The sequence below is a fragment of the Schistocerca nitens genome, chromosome 2 (genome assembly GCF_023898315.1).
Source record: "Schistocerca nitens isolate TAMUIC-IGC-003100 chromosome 2, iqSchNite1.1, whole genome shotgun sequence".
Classification (NCBI taxonomy): domain Eukaryota; kingdom Metazoa; phylum Arthropoda; class Insecta; order Orthoptera; family Acrididae; genus Schistocerca; species Schistocerca nitens.
In genome coordinates, this window is record NC_064615.1 from 140,758,150 (window position 1) to 140,781,084 (window position 22,935).

Here is a 22,935-nt window from a genome sequence, read left to right on the forward strand (position 1 = left end):
TTAAAAAAATTTAATCAGTCCATGACAGGAAAGTTTTTAGGAACCAGGATTGTTATCTCTTCCATATTTAATTGGTGTCTGGTGAGACATCTCATGGCAATGACTGGAGCTTATCATGATTGTATTAATATGTTTACAAACAATGTGAACATTCTACTCAAATTGTGTGTGTGTGTGTGTGTGTGTGTGTGTGTGTGTGTGTGTGTGTGTGTGTGTGTGTGCGTACGCGCGTGCTTGAGAGAGAGACAGAGAGAGAGAGAGAGAGAGAGAGAGAGAGAGAGAGACTTTTTAATTTATAGCATATCATGTATTGGAGGCTGGGTTAGTGGATCATGCCTGAGAACCACAAATAAGATAAAATAAAAATGAAAAAAATCATGCTCGACCTAAATGTTTAGCCTATGACAACACTCTCCTTGTAAAGCTTGGTAAGCATTAATTCATTGTTCAGACTCATTGTTGCAATTCTTTGTCATGTATGTTTAGTGATAGACTTTTTCACTTTGCCACATAAAGAACTGAGTCCACATTCAGTTTTGATTCAAGGAAATCAGAAAGCTGAAACCTTAGTCATCTGCTGCACCACTGAAAACACTTCCTTTATGAAAATGAAGCAAAGTAGCATCACAAAAGTTTTACTTTTTCCATAAAAAATTAAAAACCATAAATTTTGGATTCATGTGTATTTCACCATGCAACTGTTCTCATATGGTAGCTTATAATGCTTTAAGATTAAGTAATTCACTGCCCACTGTTCAAAAAATGTGCAGTGAATTGGGAGTGCAAAGTGTGATTGGTAATCTGAGAGAATTATAACTCAACAGTCTGAAATTGTCACCTTTTTTCGAAATGTATCCTCCAACAATCCACAGAAATTTTTCAAAATCTTCTGTAGTCAACCACAAGGAATTTCTGAATCCCATTATGATCTCTATATTTGAGGTGTCGAGAATATCATGCCCATGTCTGTTTCTTCTTTAAGCAGCTCACGAATCCACCAACATTTATGAGCAATGCTGCTACTTTTTGGTTGCCGCACTTTATAACCTAAAGTGCACTGCTGAGCACCAAATGTGGCTAAAATACTTTTAAAAAAAGGTCATAAAATGCTTATATCCTGTTCTCACTAGTGGAGATTTGTTTACTGGTCTTATGCACAACTTCACAGCATCCAAACAGCTAATATCAGAATTAGTTAAGGTATGTCCACACTGATTGCACAGAGCCAAACATATTCTGCCTGTTGTTGGTACCTCAAAGGGAGTGGAGCATTTGCTGGTTTTCAGTTAGGCTGGAGCAGCACGGAGCTGTGCTTACAAGGAGTTCTGTCAGTCACTGTTAAATCTGCAAGGGCAACATTTTCAAACCAGCAATGTACTTTTATTCATCTTAGCCCCAATCAATTTGCATGAAATATGTATAAATAATATACACAAACTTTCAGTTCCTACAGTAGTTTCTGAGATTAGCCTGAACACACAGACAGAAACTGTGGTAGGGGATTTTAATTTAAATATACAGTAGAACCCCTCTAATCTGTCACCTTCGGAACCGGGACTATGGTCAGAACGAAAAAAAGGTCAGATTATTCGAAAAATCTAATATTTATTACAAAAAATATAAAAATACATTTAGTACAAAAATTAAACGATTTAAGAACTAAAAGACATCTACAGTAATATAAAAAGATGTTTTTTACACAGTGTTCAACAATATATTAACTAAAAAAATCTACACACACTATAATATGTATTGGTTTTAAAAAGAAAAACGACAAACAAATTACAGTACTGTACTGTACTTAATAACGTATAAACGATATATATTGTAAAATAAAAATGTTTATAGCACTGTATATAAAAAAGAAATTTTTTACAAAGAAATAAACTACTGTATGTATTAACTAAGAAATGATTATACTGTATGCATTGTTTTTACAGTAAAAACGAAAAAAAATTACTTGGAAAAAAGTCAGTGATAAATTTTTGTTTAGCAGATGTTATTCTAGATTTAGCTGCAGTGTCCCTCCATTTCTTTATCTACAAAACGTCCATTGGACTTAGCTCGATGTATTGAAGGGCGATGTCAAAAGTGTTTTTTTGCGTCGTTACGTGAAATCCGGATTTGGGGGGGGGGGGGGCTCATCTTTGCCGTCTGAGTTCTCATTCACAGTTTCCTGGTTAACAGCGGCAACAATCTGGTAGTCACTGAGCTCTTCAAAAGTGTCACAGTCTTTGTCACATTCGTTGATCCACTCTTTCAACTTCATTGGCAGGGGCGTTCAGCTCCAGAGTTTGTAGATCTTTAACGATTTCCAGTGCGTCGTTGTTTTGCTCATCTTTGGTATGCTCATTTTCAGTCATAACTTGTGGCCAAAGCTTACGCCACGATTTCCGCAGTGTAGATAGCATCCTTGATGTTCAGGGATGTCATTGCCTCAAATAAGTTATGACCTCCAGATTTTTCCAAGATTGAGCCGATATACTTTCTGCGATAACGCCTTTTTAACCATTCGATAATGCCCTGATCCATTGGTTGGATGAGTGACGTCACATTAGGAGGCAGAAAGAGAGCTTTTATGTCCCCTTTCACCAAATCTTTCTCAGATGGATGTGATGGTGCGTTATCCAACAGCAGTAGAGCATGTACAGGCAGATTTTCTTGCTTCAAGTCTTTTTCGATCGATGGCACAAACTCTTCGAAAAACCAGGATTTAAAAAGGTTGCAGTCCATCCAAGTAGATTTTTGATTGCGGTAATAAACCGTCAAGGAAGGTAAGTTTATATTTTTGAATGCTCTTGGCTGCTTAGATTTGCCAATGACGAATAAGGGGAGCTTGTGGGTACCATCTGCATTGCTACAACGAATGACTGTTATTCTATATTTTATAAGTTTCGTTCCTACCACGGATTCATTTGAAGCTGCGAGCGTTTTTGTAAGTTCAGCCCTGTCTCATCAATGTTATACACTTGGCAGGGTAACAGTTCATTTTCTTCAACAATTTCTTGAAACATAACAGAAAACTCCTTAGCAGCTGCGGCATCGGCAGATAGTTTTTCACTGGAAATAGAAACAAATCGGACACCATGACGAGTTTTCCAATGATCAATCCAGCCTTCACTGGCAGCAAATTTACTTTCGGCTTCCAGTTTTTTGTGCAAAACTATCGCTATTTCTTTATGAATTGGCCCGGATATTGGATTTCCTTTCCTTCTTTCTTGACAAAACCACATCCACAATGTGTTATCAAGCAGTTCAAGTTTAGGCTTTTTTAATGTTTTGCAATTCTTCAGAGTGTTTTCACCATCAATCATAACTATATAGGATTCGATGTCTTTCTGATTCTTCCTCCAATCCTTAATTGTAGTAACAGCTACATTCAGTTCCTTTGCAATTTTTTGGAGCGATTCTCCTTCATCCAGTCTTTGTAGCACTGCTAATTTTTCATTTAGTGGAAGAGTTACGTGTTTAAGTTTGAATCCAGACATGTTGAAAAACAGACAACTGTACACACGATGAATCTACAGTAATAAGTACTGTAGAGAACATGGAATAAAGCAAACAACGGCATTTTTAAATCCCAACACAATCCCTGCACAATAAAGTACAGTATAACAATATGCACTGCGATAGACACCGCAACAATGGCCCCGACAGGTGTCCAGTAAGTGACAAGTCGGCACAGGCTCGCTAGCCTGAGCATGGTCGGACTAACCGGAGTGATGGACCATCCAACGTCGGATTAGAGGGGTTCTACTGTATATAGATCAATGTATGATGGATTTAATTGAAATATGTATGTATGGATGGAAGTAGCAAGAGAATTCACTGCACTAAGTTGTTTACAGCTATGGGAATCTTGATAGATCCATGTGAATACATCTTGCAAGCAGTTATCCACATAAAGAAAAGCATTGTTCAGTGTCCACTGAACACGTCTCTACAGATGAGCATTGAACAGATCCAGCCATCACAACAAGAGCAAAAACCCAGATTAGTTTACTACATAAGGGAATTAAAAAACAACCAACTTCCACAACTGATCGAAAATAATGGAGAAACACCCTAAAAAATTATCTGTTAGAAAAGAATTTTTGTAATAATATTGTGAAATGGGAAGCTGTCACTCACCATATAGTGGAGATGCTGAGTCACACATAGGCACAATAAAAAACCTGTCCCAAATATAGCTTTCAGCCAGTAAGGCCTTCATCAGAATTAGATGGCAAACACACACATACACACTCACGCAAATGCAGCCCACTCACGCATGACTGCAGACTCAGGCAACTGAGGCCACACTGCGAGCACTAGCACTGGTGCATGATGGGAGTGGCGACTGGGTGGAAGTAAGGAGGAGGCTGGGGTGGGGAGTGGGAGGGACAGTAGGGTAGGCATGGCAGACAGTGACGTGCTGTTGGGGAGTGCGGAGGGACGAGCTGTAAAGAGGGTAGAGCAGCTATATGCGGTTGGGAGGTTACACAGAGGGAGAAGAGAGGTGGGGAGTTGGCGGTGAGGGATAGCAGAAAAGGAGAGAAGTAAAAAGACTGGGTGTGAGGGAGGAATGATGACTGTGTAGTGCTGGAATGAGAACAGAGAATGGGCTGGATGGGAGAGGACAATGACTAACGAAGGCTGAGACCAGAAGGGTTATGGGAACATAGGATATATTGCACGGAAAGTTCCCCACCTGTGCAATTCAGAAAAGCTGGTGTGGTGGGAAGGACCCATATGGCACAGGTGGTGAAGAGTCATTGAAATGAAGGATGTCATGTTTGGCAGCATGCTCAGCAACAGGCAGGTCCACTTGTTTCTTGGCCACAGTTTGTTGGTGGCCATTCATACGGACAGACAGCTTGTTGGCTGTCGTGCCCACATACAATGCAGCACATTGGTTGCAGCTTAGTTTTTGCATCACGACTGGTCTCACAGGTAGCCCTCCCTTTTATGGGATACGTGATGTTTGTGACTGGACTGCAGTAGGTGGTGGTGGGAGGATGTATAGGACAGGTCTTGCATCTAGGTCTTTTACAGGAGTATGAGCCATGAGGTAAGGACTTGGGAGCAGGGGTTGTGATGATGATGTTTGGTTTGTGGGGCACTCAACAGCGCAGTCATCAGCGCCCTAACAAAGTCCCAATTTTTACACAGTCCATTTTCTTTTCACAATCCAATCTAGTCACTCTCACAAACGATGAAGATGAAGATTTGATGAGGACAACACAAACATCCAGCCCCACGCAGAGAAAATCGCCAACTCAGCAAGCAGGGGTTGTGTAGGGATGGATGACTGTATTTTATAGATTCAGTGGACAGCGGAATACCACTGTGGGAGAGGTGGGAAGGATAGTAGGCAGGACATTTCTCATTTCAGGGCACAATGAGAGGTAGTCAAAACCCTGGCAGAGAATGTAATTCAGTTGCTCCAATCCTCAGTGGTAGTGGGTTACGAGGGGAATGCTCCTCTGTGGCCGTACAGTGGGACTGTGTGGTGGTGGGAGACCGGAAAGATAAGGCATGGGAGATTTGTTTTTGTACAAGGTTTGGAGGATAATTACTGTTTGTAAAGGCTTTAGTGAGACCTCAGTATATTTCAAAATGAACCGCTCGTCGCTGCAGATGCAAGGACCATGGGTGGCTAGGTTGTATGGATGGGACTTCTTGGTATGGAATGGGTGGCAGCTATCAAAGTGGACACACAGAATCCAGAACCTAAACAGACCTGAAACACAATCATGAACTACTTTTGAATACATTATGGGAACAGCAGTGATCAATGTCTTATAAATAATTACTATTAAAAACAGACCACTGAGTAGGAACCTCTTTCTGTTGAAGAATCACTACTCAGAAAGAGGTTCCTACTCAATGGTCTGAAGATGACCACAGTAGTGGTTGAAACCGGTCACCTTGTTAAATAAATCGTGATCAAGACTGTTTTTAATAGTAATTATTTACAATCATGAACCTTTTTAGCAGAAGCCTTAGCCCCACAGAAATATCAGTCCTTTCCAGAGACTGCATTTTTTGCCCCACTCCCAAATTCAACCCCTTTACACTAACATCCCTAATGCCCATGGCCTTACTACTACTGAACACTGCCTTTCCCAATGCCTGACACATTCCAAACCAACTACTTCCTTCCTAGTCACCATGACCAGCTATATCCTCAACCACAATTACTTCCCCTTTGAAGGCATTAACTACAGACAACTCCACAGTAGGGATAAGGGCACCAGCATGGCACCAACCTATGCCAACCCATTCATGGGCCATCTAGAGGAATCATTCCTAAACATAGAATCCTAAACCCCTAGCCTATTTCAGATTCATTGATGACATCGTGATTTGGATCGAGGATGAGGACACATTACCCACATTCCTCCAGAACCTCAACAACTTTTCCTCCATTTACTTCACCTGGTCCTGCTCAACCTAACAAGCCACCTTCCTAGATGTTGACCTCCACCTGAAAGATAGCTACATCAGTAGCTCAATCCATATCATACATACTAATCACCAACAATACCTCCACATTGACAGCTGCTACCCATTCCGTAGCAAGAAGTCCCTTCCATACAGCCTAGCCACCCATGGTCATCACATCTGCAGTGACGAGCAGTCTCTCTCGAAATACACCGAGGGTCTCACTAAAGCCTTCACAAACCGTAATTTTTCTCCCAACCTTCTACAAAACAAATCTCCTGCGGCTTATTTTCCAGTCTCCCACCAACTCACAAAGACCCACCAGCTGGCCACAGAGGAGCATTCCCCTTGTAACTCAGTACCATCCAAGCCTGGAGCAACTGAATTCCATTCTCTGCCAGGGTTTCAACTACCTCTCATCATGCCCTGAGATGAGAAATGTCCTGCCCACTATCCTTCCCACCCCTCCCACAGTGGTATTCCACTGTCCACCGAATCTACACAGTATACTCACCCATCCCTACACAACCCCTGCTCCCAACCCTTTACCTCATGGCTCATACCCCTGTAATAGACCTAGATGCAAGACCTGTCCTATACATCCTCCCACCACCATCTACCCCAGTCCAGTCACAAACATCACGTATCCCATCAAAGACAGAGCTGCCAGTGAAACCAGTCAAGTGATCTACAAGCTAAGCTGCAACCACTGTACTGCATTCTACGTGGGCACGACAGCTAACAAGCTGTCTGTCCGCATGAATGGCCACCGACAAACTGTGGCCAAGAAACAAGTGGACCACCCTGTTGCTAAGCACGCTGCCAAACATGACATCCTTCATTTCAATGACTGCTTCACCGACTGTGCCATATGGATCTTTCCCATCACACCAGCTTTTCTTAACTGCACAGGTGGGAACTTTACCTGCAATATATTCTATGCTTCCATAACAATCCTGGTTTCAAGCTTCGTTTGTCATTGTCTTCTCCTGTCCAGCCCCTTCTCCGTTCCCATTCCAGCACTACACAGTCCTCATTCCTCCATCACACCCAGTCTTTTTACTTCTCTCCTTTTCTGCTATCCCTCACCCCCACCTCTCCGCTTCTTCCGTCTAACCTCCTGACTGCACGTAGCTGCTCTACCCTCTTTCCAGCTCGTCCCTCAGTGCTCCCCAACAGCACGTCACTGTCTGCCATGCCTACCCTACTGTCCCTCCCTCACCCCACCCCAGCCTCCTCCTTACTTCCACCCAGTCGCCACTCCCATCATGCACCTGTGCTACTGCTCGCAGTGTGGCCTCAGTTGCCTGAGACTGCAGTCATGTGTGAGTGGGCTGCATTTGCATGAGTGTGTATGTGTGTGATTGCCATCTAATTCTGATGAAGGCCTTACTGGCTGAAAGCTATATTTGTACAGTCTACCTGTGACTTAGCATCTCCGCTGTATTGTGAGTAGCAACTTTTCATTTTACAATATTGTTACATTCCATCCTGGATTTTCCTTTGTTTGAGAAAAGCATTTTTGTACTGTGAAGGTTTACACAGTTTGTTGCTGGTCATTCCCACATAGAATGCATCACAGCAACAAACTGTCCATTCGCATGTATGGACACAGGCAGACAGTGTTTGTTGGTAATGAGGATCACCCTGTGGCTAAACATGCCTTGGTGCACGGCCAGCACATCTTGGCGCAGTGTTACACCGTCCGGGTTATCTGGATACTTCCCACTAACACCAACCTATCCGAACTCCGGGAGGGAACTTGCTCTTCAATATATCCTCTCTTCTCGTTACCCACCAGGCCTCAATCTCCGCTAATTTCAAGTTGCCACCACACATACCTCACCTGTCATTCAACAACATCTTTGCCTCTGCACTTCCGCCTCGACTGACATCTCTGCCCAAACTCTTTGTCTTTGAATATGTCTGCTTCTGTCTGTATATGTGTGGATGGATATGTGTGTGTGTGCGCGAGTGTATACCCGTCCTTTTTTCCCCCTGAGGTAAGTCTTTCCGCTCCCGGGATTGGAATGATTCCTTACCCTCTCCCTTAAAACCCATATCCTTTCGTCTTTCCCTCTCCTTCCCTCTTTCCTGACGAAGCAACCGTTGGTTGCGAAAGCTAGAATTTTGTGTGTCTATCGACCTGCCAGCGCTTTCATTTGGTAAGTCACATCATCTTTGTTTTTAGATATATTTTTCCCACGTGGAATGTTTCCCTCTATTATATATATTATATATATTAGCGGAGATTGAGGCCTGGTGGGTAACGGGAAGAGAGGATATATTGAAGGGCAAGTTCCCATCTCTGGAGTTCTGATAGGTTGGTGTCAGTGGGAAGTATCCAGACAACCCGGACGGTGTGACACTGTGCCAAGATGTGCTGGCCGTGCACCAAGGCATGTTTAGCCACAGGGTGATCCTCATTACCAACAAACACTGTCTGCCTATGTCCGTTCATGTGAATGGACAGTTTGTCGCTGGTCATTCACACATAGAAGGCTTCACAGTGTAGGCATGTCAGTTGGTAAATCACATGGGTGCTTTCACATGTGGCTCTGCCTTTGATCGTGTACACCTTCTACGTTACAGGACTGGAGTAAGTGGTGGTGGGAGGGTGCATGGGACAGGTCTTACACCAGGGGTGGTTACAAGGGTAGGAGCCAGAGGGTAGGGAAAGTGGTTTGGGGATTTCATAGGGATGAACCAAGAGGTTACGAAGGTTAGGTAGACGGCGGAAAGACCCGTGGAATGTTTCCCCCTTTTATATTAGTTGGTTTTACTGAGTAATTCATCAATGGAGTAGAAAGAGCTGGCCACCAATAAATCCTTTAGGCTTCTCTTAAACTGATTTTCATTGGTTGTTAAACTTTTTATGGCTGCTGGCAAGTTATTGAAAAGGTGTGTTCCTGAATAATGCACACCTTTTTGTACAAGACTAGGTGACTTCAAATCCTTGTGTAGATTATTCTTATTTCTAGTATTGATTCCACAAATTTAGCTGTTGGTTTGAAAAAGTGATATATTTTTAATGACAAATTTCATTAAGGAATAAATATATTGGGAAGCAGTAGTTAGTATCCCTAGTTCCTTAAACAGGCTTCTGTAGGATGTTCTTGAGTTCACACCACATATAACTCTTACTGCACCTTTTTGTGCCCGGAAAACTTTAGCTTGACTTGACGAATTACCCGAAAAAATAACCCCATATGACATTATGGAATGGAAGTCAGCATAGTATGCCAGCTTTTTCATTTTTATATCCCCTATGTCTGACACAACTCGCATTGCAAATAGAGATTTGTTAAGACGTTTCAGCAGTTCTGTGGTGTGCTCCTCCCAGTTGAATTTATTATCAACTGTAATCCCAAGAATTTAACACTGTCCACTTCTTCTATCTGGTTGTCATTGTATGTTACGCATATACTCGTGGGACACTCCTTACAAGTTCTGAACTGCATGTAGTGTGTTTTTTCAATTTTTAGTGACAAAGAATTGGCTAGAAACCAGTGATTAACATTCACAAATATTTTATTAGCTGATATTTCTAAGACTACACTTGATTTGCTATTTATTGCAATGTTTGTATAATCGGCAAACAAAACGAACTTGGCATCTGGTAATGTTACTGATGAAAGGTCACTGATATACACAAGAAAAAGTAAGGGCCCCAAAATGTAACCTTGTGGGACCTCACATGTAAGTAGTTCCAGGTTGGATGATGCCTGATAGCTTGATACATGTCTCCTTCCTAATAACACCCTTTGTTTCCTGCCAGAGATATAAGATTTGAACCATTTTGCAGCATTTCCTGTTACACTATAATATTCTAATTTATTTAAAAGAATATTGTGATTACACAGTCAAATGCCTTTGACAGATCACAAAATATACCAGTTGCCTGCAATTTTTTGTCTAATGAATGAAGCACATTTTCACTGTAAGTGTAGATAGCCTTCTCAATAACCGAACCCTTTAGAAATCCAAACTGTGACTTTGACAGTATGTTATTTGAGATAAGATGGTTATAAAGCCGACTGTACATTACTTTTTCTAAAATTGTTGAGAACGGTGGCAACAGTGAAATTGAACGGACATTTGATGCTATTTCTTTATCTCCCTTCTTAAACAGTGGCTTAATTTCAGCATATTTCAACCATTCAGGAAATATTCCACTGATAAACAACTGGTTACACAGATAGCTTAATATGTTACTTAGCTCAGAATCACATTCTTTAATTAACTTTGTTGATATTCCATCATACCCACTAGATGTTTTTGATTTTGAAGATTTTATGATGGACATTATTTCTGCTGGGGTAGTGAGGGTCAAATTCATATTATGGAAGTTTCTTGAAATGTCTGGTCTGAGGTATTCCATAGCAGCATCTACCGAACCTGACAACCCCATCTTTTCAGTAACAGTTATAAAATGTTTGTTAAAAACTTCTGCAACACTATACACATCTGCCACCAATGTATCATTTACTCTTAATGCTATTTGTTCCTCTTCATGTCTACTATCTTTTCCTTGTAATATATTTGCTTTGATGTCTGTATTACAGTCTTTAATATTTTGCAGTATTTCTTGTAACGTGCTACAGCATCGACATCGGAATTGTTTCAGATTGACAGATACAGTTTTCTTTTTGTTTTAAAAGATACCCCTATTCCTTGAGTAATCCATGGCTTCTTTGTAGACTTTGCTCTAATGTTGGTAAGTTTTGGGGGAAAACAGTGTTCGAATAAGGTAAGCACTCTATTAGCAAAAGTGTTATATTTTTCATTCATGCCATGAGCACTGTAAACATCAGTCCAGTTAATGTCTCTGAGGAGTGTCCTAAAATAATCAATTTTTGGCTTATTGATTACCCTCTTGAGCTCAGATTTAACAGATTTTATATCCTGTTTAGTATTAACATTTAACAGAAGGAACTGCATCTCATGGTCTGAGAGGCCATTGACTATTGGTTTTGTAATATAATTTTGTTCATTGGACTTTTCTATAAAGATATTATCAATGGCTGTTTGTGAGCAATTGGCTACACTAGTGGGGAACTTTACAGTGGGAATTAAATTGAATGATAGTGTTACTAACTCAAATAAGTTCTTATTGGGAGAGTCTTTAAGGAAATCTACATTGAAGTCACCAGCAACCACTATTTCTTTGTTTTTGGTTGTTAAATGGGCCAGTACAGCTTCAAGATGGTTTACAAACACATTAAAGTTACCTGCAGGTGCTCGATACACACTTAATATTATGAAAATTTTTTTGTGAAATTCTACTTCTGTTGCACATGCTTCCATATGCTGTTCTGGGCAAAATTTATGAATGTCTATGTTCTTAAATTTATGACAGTTCCTGATGAATGTGGCAACTCCTCCTTTCTCCATTTCTGATCTACAAAAGTGAGATGCTAACCTAAGCCCTGTAACACTTAAAAGTTCTATACCAGTGGGCACATGATGTTCAGAGAGGCAGATTATGTCAGCTGGGTTTGAAGACTCTAATTCATCTATGCAGATACATCTACATCTACATCTACATACATACTCCGCAATCCACCATACGGTGCGTGGCGGAGGGTACCTCGTACCACAACTAGCACCTTCTCTCCCTGTTCCACTCCCAAACAGAACGAGGAAAAAATGACTGCCTATATGCCTGTGTACGAGCCCTAATCTCTCTTATCTTATCTTTGTGGTCTTTCCGCAAAATGTAAGTTGGCGGCAGTAAAATTGTACTGCAGTCAGCCTCAAATGCTGGTTCTCTAAATTTCCTCAGTAGCGATTCACAAAAAGAACGCCTCCTTTCCTCTAGAGACTCCCACCCGAGTTCCTGAAGCATTTTCGTAACACTCGCGTGATGATCAAACCTACCAGTAACAAATCTAGCAGCCCGCCTCTGAATTGCTTCTATGACCTACCTCAATCCAACCTGATAGGGATCCCAAACACTCGAGCAGTACTCAAGAATAGGTCGTATTAGTGTTTTATAAGCGGTCTCCTTTACAGATGAACCACATCTTCCCAAAATTCTACCAATGAACCGAAGACGACTATCTGCCTTTCCCACAACTGCCATTACATGCTTGTCCCACTTCATATCGCTTTGCAATGTTACGCCCAAATATTTAATCGTCGTGACTGTGTCAAGTGCTACACTACTAATGGAGTATTCAAACACTGCGGGTTCCTTTTTCCTATCCATCTGCATTAATTTACATTTATCTATATTTAGAGTTAGCTGCCATTCTTTACACCAACCACAAATCCTGTCCAAGTTATCTTGTATCCTCCTACAGTCACTCAACGACGACACCTTCCCGTACAACACAGCATCATCAGCAAACAGCCACACATTGCTATCCGCCCTATCCAAAAGATCATTTATGTAGATAGAAAACAACAGCAGACCTACCACACTTCCCTGGGGCACTCCAGATGATACCCTCACCTCCAATGAACACTCACCATCGAGGACAATGTACTGGGTTCTATTACTTAAGAAGTCTTCGAGCCACTCACATACTTGGGAGCCAATCCCATATGCTCGTACCTTAGTTAGGAGTCTGCAGTGGGGCACCGAGTCAAACGCTTTCTGGATGTCAAGGAATATGGCATCCGTCTGATACCCTTCATTCATGGTTTGCAAGATATCATGTGAAAAAAGGGCAAGTTGCATTTTGCAAGAGCGATGCTTTCTAAAGCCGTGCTGATGCATGGACAGCAACTTTTCTGTCACAAGGAAATTCATTATATTCGAACTGAGAATATGTTCGAGAATCCTGCAACAAACTGATGTTAAGGATATTGGTCTGTAATTTTGAGGATCCATCCTTCTACCCTTCTTATATACAGGTGTCACCTGCACTTTTTTCCAGTCGCTCAGGACTTTATGTTGGGCAAGAGATTCGCGATAAATGCAAGCTAAGTAAGGAGCCAATGCAGTAGAGTACTCTCTGTAAAACCGAATTGGAATCCCATCAGGACCTGGCGATTTATTTATTTTCAACCCATTCAGCTGCTTCACAACCCCAGGGTTGTCTGTCACTATGTCCTCCAAACGGGAATCTGCATGAGACTCAAACGGCAGTATGTTTGCATGATACTCCTGCGTGAAAGATTTCTCAAATGCTAAATTTAAAATTTCAGCTTTCGCTTTGCTGTCTTCCGTTGCCAGGCCAGACTAATCAGTGAGTGACTGGATGGAAGCCTTCGACCCGCTTACCAATTTTACGTAAGACCAGAAATTCCTTGGGTGTCCAGCAAGATCTTTTGCTAAGGTATGACAGTGGTAGTGGTTGAATGCTTCACGCATCGCTCTTTTACTGCAGTACGAATCTCTACTAACTTTTTCCTGTCCTCATTCTCCCGATCTTTCTTGTACTGTGAGTGCAACTGCCTTTGCTTCCTGAGCATTCTCCGAATTGTGTTGTGAAACCACGGTGGGTCTTTTCCGGCCGTAACCCACTTGTTCAGCACGTACTTGTCCAATGCGTGATTTACAATGTGTTTAAAATTTGCCCATAATCCTTCCACGTCCATCGTACCGGAAGTAAATGAAGTCGATTCATTTACTAAGTGGGATGCTAAGAATTGCTTATCTGCTCTTTCTAGTAAGAACACTCTCCTAACCTTCTCGACTGGCTTTTCAACTTTCGTAACCATAGTTGTAATGACATCATGATCACTAATCCCTGTCTCGACACTGACACCGTCGATGAGGTCTGGTCTGTTGGTGGCTACCAGATCTAAAATATTTCCATTACGCGTTGGCTGTCGATTTAGCTTCTCAAGATAGTTTTCGGATTATGTGTTCAAAAGTAATTCACACACCCGCTTGTCTGTACCACCTGCAATGAATCCATAGACATTCCAGTCTATACTAGGTAGGTTGAAGTTGCCTCCGACTAATATAGCATGATCCGGGTACTTCTGCGATACAGAATGTAGACACCCTTTGAATGATTTTAGAACTGTCATGGTGGAACCTGGTGGCTGGTAATAACACCCAACAACTAACTTTATTTCCCCTAGCCCTGTTAAACGTGTCCAGATAACTTCTCAATCACACTCTACTTCGACCTCAGTAGACACAATATTGTTTTCAACTACAATGAAGACAGCACCTCCTACGGTGTCTAATCTGTCTTTCCGATACACGTTCCAAACCTCACTAAATATTTCAGAACTTCCTATCTCAGGGTTCAGCCGGGTCTCAGTCCCGAGAATAATTTGCGCGCCACACGCTTCCTGGAGGGCAGTAAATTCAGGAACTTTATTCCGAACACTCTGAAAATTTGCTGCTAATATCTTGATAGCTGAAGTGTCTTTACACTGAGCACATCCTGATTTCCCTGCATGCACGTTGACTGGTGAGCGTTCATCAGGACACCTCGCACTACTGCCTAGCCTAAAAAACTCCCATGTGCACGCCACAAGTACTTTGCTACCCGAGTAGCCGCTTCCTTTGTGTAGTGCACCCCTGACCTATCTAGGGGCGTCCTCCAATTCCCCACCCAATAGCACAAGTCTAGAAATCTGCAGCCAAGACAGTCACAGAGTCGACGAAGCCTCTGGTTGAGACCCTCCACTCGGCTCCAAACCAAAGGACCCCGATCCACATTTGGAACAATGCTGCAAATAGAGAGCTCTGCTTGCACCCCGCGTGCGAGGCCAGCGGTCTTCACCAAATCCGCCAGCCGCCTGTATGAACTGAGGATCGCCTCAGAACCCAAGCGACAGGCATCATTGGTGCCGACATGAGCAACTACTTGCAGACGACTGCACCCCGTACGCTCGATAGCCGCAGGCAAGGCCACCTCCACATCTTGGGATGAGGCGACCCGGCAGACAAATCAAGTGCACGTTGGAATTCTTTCCAGCCCTGTACGCTATTTCCCTAAGGGGCTCCATCACCCGCCTAATGTTGGAGCTCCCAATAACCAGCAAGCCTTTGCCCCCGTGTGCCTGCTCGGGCCCTGCTGAAGGAGCGGCCACCTGCCCACTGACAGGACAAACGGGCGAGGCGAACCGGCCAGCCTCCACATTGACCCTCCGCCTCGAGCAACGCGAACGTGTTGCAATCCACTACTCACCCTGAGGTGAGGGCAGCCCCAACGCGCCGGGTACACTAGAAGGTGCCTCGGCAGCTGAGTCAGCGGACGCAGCAAGCGACACCTGGGGTGTCTCAAGCGACGCGCCACATCCTCCGCCGTCGCTGCACCTTGAGGCAGCAGCCTGAAGGCGGCTGACCGTGGCCAACAACACGCTCAGCTGCTCTCGAACCGCGGCCAGTTCCTACTGCGCCCGCCCACAGCACAACACACCCTATCCATCCTACTGCTAATATCTAATGACTCTGTGAATTTATACTCTATGGCTATCAATAAGCAATATTACTCCTCTCAAATACGAGAATACGCAAGGGTTTTATGTAATTAAATATGCAAGTGCACAAATAGTTAATTCATTAATTTTATTTCTCAGTCCTCGAATATTTTGATGCAGTAAAGATAGCTGACATTTCACACTGACTGAGTTAAAATTGGGTAGAGTTAAAATATCTGATGACTGTTGAAAATTCTTAACAAATAGCTGTTTCTGCTGATGTAATAAGCTAGAATTATGTTTTTTTTGTTTCTTTCTCAAACTGAAGGTTTGGCTCAATTCTAACCTCTCTTAAAACTTGGTTTCTTTCTGTCCTCCCTACCCTAAAAAGGGGTCTTTCTGAACCCCATAACCACTGGTATTTTACCACTCATGACAGTGCCTCCCCCCTTTAACTTTCCTGCTATTTCCCAGCCCATTTAGCCTTCCCCTTCCTGTTGAGGTGAAGGCCTTGGCTAGTATAATCCCACCTATTGAGAGAATCAACAGGAACCACACCAATGTGTGACCCTGCACCCGACCAGCTCCAAATTAACTCTCTCGACAGAATAGTTCAACTGAGGTCGGTCATGGCGCCCAAGAACAGATACAAACTCAACACTAGTATGCTTCGATGCTGATGTAATCTTTGCCAGGTCACACACTACACTGTACCCTGGATCTCTGTCAATACTGTTACCTGCCCCAACCACTATAACCACGGTGTCTTCCTTAGTGAAATCTTTGCAAAGTGATCCTAAATCCTCTGTCACCTGCTCCAGACCAGCAATAGGTTTAAAAAAATTGGTGACCTGGTATTCTGATCCTAGTTCATCCTGCAAAAGTTGGACAACACCTCTTCCATGGGAACTACCTAACAACAACACTTTCTTTCTCTTTACTGATTTCCCTACATTCTTACTTTTCAATTTGCTGCTGAAAGTTTGTTGTGCCCTGTCTACAACTGCAACTGCTTGAGTCTCACCAGCCTCTAACTAAAGCAACAGGTCAAATCTATTTTCCACATTCACCATGAAGCTGTCAGACAAAGTTCTAGGCCTGTTCCTCCTGTTGCCACTTCCCACCTCTCTTTACCCTTCTCCCTCTTTAACCTGTCAAGATCTCCCCTGGCCTTGTCCAACTCAGCCTGAAGGGCGACAATTTTCCCCTCCTGTTCTAATATCTTCCTATCTCTACTACAAATCCTACAAAACCACTGATGAGTCTCATTTACTTCCCCTATTCCCACGCCACTACAGTCACCCACATGGAAAAACCACAGCACCCATCACACCAAAGACCCAACCTAACTATCCTACGGCAAGTCAAGCACTTTTCACTCATGATAAACGTAATAGTTTATTAAGAATAAGTCAGTTAAATTACAGATAAACACGAAAATATGGTTCCACAAATTGGCCTACACGCAAATGTGTGTAAGCAAAAACAACAGTACAAAGTTTCTGAAACGACAACTCAAACTTTACGCTACTTTCTGGAAATACTAGTTCTACATCTGCATCTACATCCATACTCCGCAAGCCACCTGATGGTGTGTGGCTGAGGGTACCTTGAGTACCTCTATCGGTTCTCCCTTCTATTCCAGTCTCGTATTGTTCGTGGAAAGAAGGATTGTCGGTATGCCTCTGTGTGGGCTCTAATCTCTCTGATTTTATCCTCATGGTCTCTTCGTGAGATACATGTAGGAGGGAGCAATACACTGCTTGACTCCTCGGTGAAGGTATGTCCTCGAAACTTCAACAAAAGCCCGTACCGAGCTACTGAACGTCTCTCCTGCAGAGTCTTCCACTGGAGTTTATCTATCATCTCCGTAACGCTTTTGCGATTACTAAACGATCCTGCAACGAAGTATGCTGCTCTCCGTTGGATCTTCTCTATCTCTTGTATCAACCCTATCTGGTACGGATCCCACACTGCTGAGCAGTATTCAAGCAGTGGGCGAAAAAGCGTACTGTAACCTACTTCCTTTGTTTTTGGATTGCATTTCCTTAGGATTCTTCCAATGAATCTCAGTCTGGCATCTGCTTTACCGACGATCAACTTTATATGATCATTCCATTTTAAATCACTCCCAATGTGTACTCCCAGATAATTTATGGAATTAACTGCTTCCAGTTGCTGACCTGCTATATTGTAGCTAAATGATAAGGGATCTTTCTTTCTATGTATTCGCAGCACATTACACTTGTCTACATTGAGATTCAATTGCCATTCCCTGCACCATGCGTCAATCCGCTGCAGATTCTTCTGCATTTCAGTACAAATTTCCATTGTTAAAACCTCTCGATATACCACAGCATCATCTGCAAAAACCCTCAGTGAACTTCCGATGTTATCCACAAGGTCATTTATGTATATTGTGAATAGCAACGGTCCTACGACATTCCCCTGTGGCACACCTGAAATCACTCTTACTTCAGAAGACTTCTCTCCATTGAGAATGACGTACTGCGTTCTGTTATCTAAGAACTCTTCAATCCAATCACACAATTAGTCTGATAATCCATATGCTCTTACTTTGTTCATTAAACGACTGTGGGGAACTGTATCGAACACCTTGCGGAAGTCAAGAAACATAGCATCTACCTGGGAACCCGTGTCTATTGCCCTCTGAGTCTCGTGGACGAATAGTGCGAGCTGGGTTTCACACGATTGTCTTTTTTGAAACCCATGCCGATTCCTACAGAGTAGATTTCTAGTCTCCAGAAAAGTCATTATACTTGAACATAATACATGTTCCAAAATTCTATAACTGATCGACATTAGAGATATAGGTGTACAGTTCTGCACATCTGTTCGACGTCCCTTCTTGAAAACGGGGATGACCTGTGCCCTTTTCCAATCCTTTGGAACGCTATGCTCTTCTAGACACCTACGGTACACCGCTACAAGAAGGGGCAAGTTCCTTCGCGTACTTTGTGTAAAATCAAACTGGTATCCCATCAGGTCCAGCGGCCTTTCCTCTTTTGAGCGATTTTAATTGTTTCTCTATCCCTCTGTCGTCTATTTCGATATCTACCATTTTGTCACCTGTGCAAAAATCTAGAGAAGGAACTACAGTGAAGTCTTCCTCTGTGAAACAGCTTTGGAGAAAAAGACATTTAATATTTCGGCCTTTAGTCTGTCACCCTTTGTTTCAGTAACACTTTGGTCACAGAGTGTCTGGACATTTTGTTTTGATCCACCTACCGCTTTGACATAAGACCAAAATTTCTAAGGATTTTCTGCCAAGTCAGTACATAGAACTCTACTTTCGAATTCACTGAACACCTTCGCATAGCCCTCCTCACACTATATTTTGCTTTGCGTAACTTTTGTTTGTCTGCAAGGCTTTGTACATATTTATGTTTGCAGTGAAGTTCCCTTTGCTTCCGCAGCTGTTTTCTAACTAGGTTGTTGTACCACAGTGGTTCTTTTCCATCTCTTACGATCTTGCTTGGCATATACTCATCTAACGCATATTGTACGATGTTTTTGAACTTTGTCCACTGATCCTCAACACTATCTGTACTTGAGACAAAACTTTTGTGTCGAGCCATCAAGTACTCTGAAATCTGCTTTTTGTCACTTTTGCTAAACAAAAAAAATCTTCCTACCTTATTTAATATTTCTATTTACGGCTGAAATCATCGATGCAGTAACCGCTTTATGATCACTGATTCCCTGTTCTGCGTTAACTGTTTCAAATAGTTCGGGTCTGTTTGTCACCAGAAGGTCTAATATGTTATCGCCACGAGTCGGTTCTCTGTTTAACTGCTCAAGGTAGCTTTCAGATAAAGTTAAATAATGAAGAGGTACGCTAGTTAAATTGCTGGAGAGAGCAAAGAACAACTAAACGAATTCTATAGATTTGCTGCAGCAAAATGTAAACAGAAAATACAACTGTACGATCTTTTCGCGTTTTCTGCTGTATTACGTAAAGAAAAATGAAACCTTTAATGGTACACTTAAAAGGCACACTAATACACCCATTTCCCACGTAATCAGTACTAAACTATATGTTTTATAATCTAAAATGACTTATCTTTACGAGAACACCAAAACTCGCGCTAGTTGCCTGGCTGCAGGGTATATCTGGTTCAGTTGAAATTGCTGAAGGCATTCCAGAGCTATACCGGAATGTACACATACATTTTCACACAGTAATATGGTATGGAAAGTTCTGCCAGCATGTAACTAGCCCATTAAGGGATTCGTCCTGTGCAAGTTGACAACCCACTGTCTCTGCTGTTTAAAGCTTTCCCGGCGTACTGATTGTTCCATAAAAACACGGGAGAACTGCCGAATACCAATAACTTCCTGCCACAATATTTCGGCGCAGAGACTTCTGGCCATCTTCAGGTGAATGCCACTGTAGTAGTACTGGCGAGTACGCGCTGAGCTCCGCTATTTAAAGCCTTCTGAGGTGACATTGCGCATGCGCTGCTCAGCGCGCGCGTTCATAACGGCTCCGTGCGCTGCGCCTCGCGCCCTCCACTGTGAAAGCCTGGCGTATCGGTGTCAGGTCGACTTCCATCTTTATGCAGATAACTATGTCGACTACGAAGTTTCTCTATAACAGATAGGCAGAATATTGAGAAAGTATCAAGTGAGAGTCATCTTTCGCCCTCCTTCCAAAATTTCATCATTGGTGGGATCCGTTAAAGATGACCTGGGCCTGCGTAAACCAGGTGTTTACAAAATTCCGTGTGAATGCGGCAAATCATATATAGGGCAAACAACACGAACTGTGCAGGAACGCATTGTGGAACACCAACGGCATACTCGCCGTCTCCAACCCACCAAGTCCGCAAGCGCCGAACATTGTATTTCCACAGACCATTCCATGAATTACGACGACACAAAAATTTTGGCCCATAAATCAAACTTTTGGAGCTCGATTATCAATGAATCTGTGGAAATAAGATTGTCTGACAACGAGACTCTCATCAATCGAGATAGCGGTTATCAGCTGAACTCTGCTTGGAATCCTGTTACAGAGAAACTTCGTAGTCGACATAGCTATCTGCATAAAGATGGAAATCGACCTGACACCGATACGCCAGGCTTTCACAGTGGAGGGCGCGAGGCGCAGCGCACGGAGCCGTTATGAACGCGCGCGCTGAGCAGCGCATGCGCAATGTCACCTCAGAAGGCTTTAAATAGCGGAGCTCAGCGCGTACTCGCCAGTACTACTACAGTGGCATTCACCTGAAGATGGCCAGAAGACTCTGTGCCGAAATATCGTGGCAGGAAGTTATTGATATCCAGCAGTTCTCCCATGTTTTTATGGAACACTGTCTCTGCTATTTGGCGAGTTGTTACTTCTTACCTTTACCCCTAAATTATTCTCACACATTAATATACACAAATTTCCTGTAACTGCATCAGCTGTGGAGTGCTGTATTACAGGAACAGTTCTGAATACAGTCAGTATTGCAACAGAACTAGCACTGCTCAAGTGTTCATACCTTCTAAAGCCCCTGTACGGTTCACCAATTGCTGTGTTAACTCCTCCACTTTTTTAAGAGTTACAGCATGTTGTTGCTCTAACTCTTGCAAACGGTGTTGCCATTCTTTTTCTTGTGAATCCAACTGTTCTTTGACCGTTTTTTGTGCATTCTCTGCCTGGAAAAAAAGTAAGACATTTTAGTGATAGGGAGCTTCTAGTGCAGAAAGAACTGTATCGTCATAAAAAAACTGCTAAATCCTTTGTCTTCTCTAAGACAAGTGAGTCAGATGCAAACAATTGTTTTTGGGCTGAAAATTAACATAAATGCATTAAATACAGTACATAAACTCATGACAACTCCATGACAGTTTTCTGCTTAGGCCTCTGCATAGTAAGATAATACTATCTACACAATACTGTTATGCTAACTCAACCATTAGTTCTTTTTCCTGGAAGAACTGTGATACAAAAAGCTGTGTTAGGATGGATAATATTTTTAATAGGATGGATAATATTTTTAACCAGGCATTAGTCTACAGTCTTCCAGTTAATCTTGCTGGTTTCCCTTTTCTTAGATGTAGTGGTTCTCTAAGCATAGGCTGGTTTGATGTTTTTTTAAAGGTTTGTTTCTAATCATTTTTCTGCAAATCATGATGATCCAACACATCACACATATCTCTCTAATCAGCAATACTTCTGTGGAAACTATTCTGGGAGTTGCCCACATATTATGCTACCCCTAAAAGAGTGCACCTACATCTGCATATTTCTCTGATTTAGAATTATTGGATGACTGATATTGCAGCCTTGGTTACCTCCAAATCATTGAACACGAAAATCATCAACTAGAGAATCAATGGGTGAAAAGTACTGGCAGTCACTGCTTGTGGGTTTCATTCATAAATGTGTTGTTCTGAAGTACATGCAGTCTCACAATGGCATTAGTGAATTTCCATCATTAACAAACATTAGTCAATTCTGGCAGAACATTTTCAGGAATCTGATCTCTTGTAACTTACCAGATTCTTCAAACACTCACGTGAATGTATTAGTGCTCCATGAGTTATTTCCTCAAGCTAGAAAATTAATTGCAATTTCCAACTGTCTAACTGCATTGAACTCCTGTTAATCAAAAAAATGTAGCAGTAACAATTTCTGATATTTTTACATCCTGCTGCGGTAGCATTCTGATGCAGTTATTCAGTGTATTTGACAGAAGGGACTGCAACACATAACAGCCTTACATTCACAGCAACTACTAATAACAAGCCTTTGAAATTTATTCACCATCAGTTACCATATATTAAAATCTACCACCCTGCCTGCTTTCCTCCAGAATATTTTTAGCTCACAGCAATACGTTTATATCAGTCCTCAATTATAGTAAGTGAAATATCAAGAATGGCTCTACTCATTCTGTTCTCCTCACCATCCCTTTTATTTTGTGAGTTAATCTGAAACTAAGAATCAAGTAGACATGATAGTATAGATTTCTCTCGATAATATAGTGGTCTGAGACAAAAATATTCAGGCAAAACTATTTAAATTTAAACATTCAAATACAAAATATGTTGTCATAACTGAAAATCTGTGCTAGGCAAGGTCTCAAACGCAAATTTCTGCTTTTTACAATCATTAGAATATCTGAATATGCCACTAACCAGACTCAAACTAGTACTGTCATT

At 42.1% G+C, this 22,935-nt stretch overlaps 1 protein-coding gene across 1 annotated transcript in view; it reads right to left on the reverse strand.

Moving 5' to 3' along the window:
* Positions 1–22,935, reverse strand: part of LOC126235842 (cilium assembly protein DZIP1) — a 277,318-nt gene that overhangs the window by 172,353 nt on the left and 82,030 nt on the right. Inside the window, exon 7 of the mRNA XM_049944706.1 lies at positions 21,270–21,426. Coding sequence (XP_049800663.1) covers positions 21,270–21,426 — 157 coding nt within the window. The remainder of the gene's footprint in view (positions 1–21,269; positions 21,427–22,935) is intronic.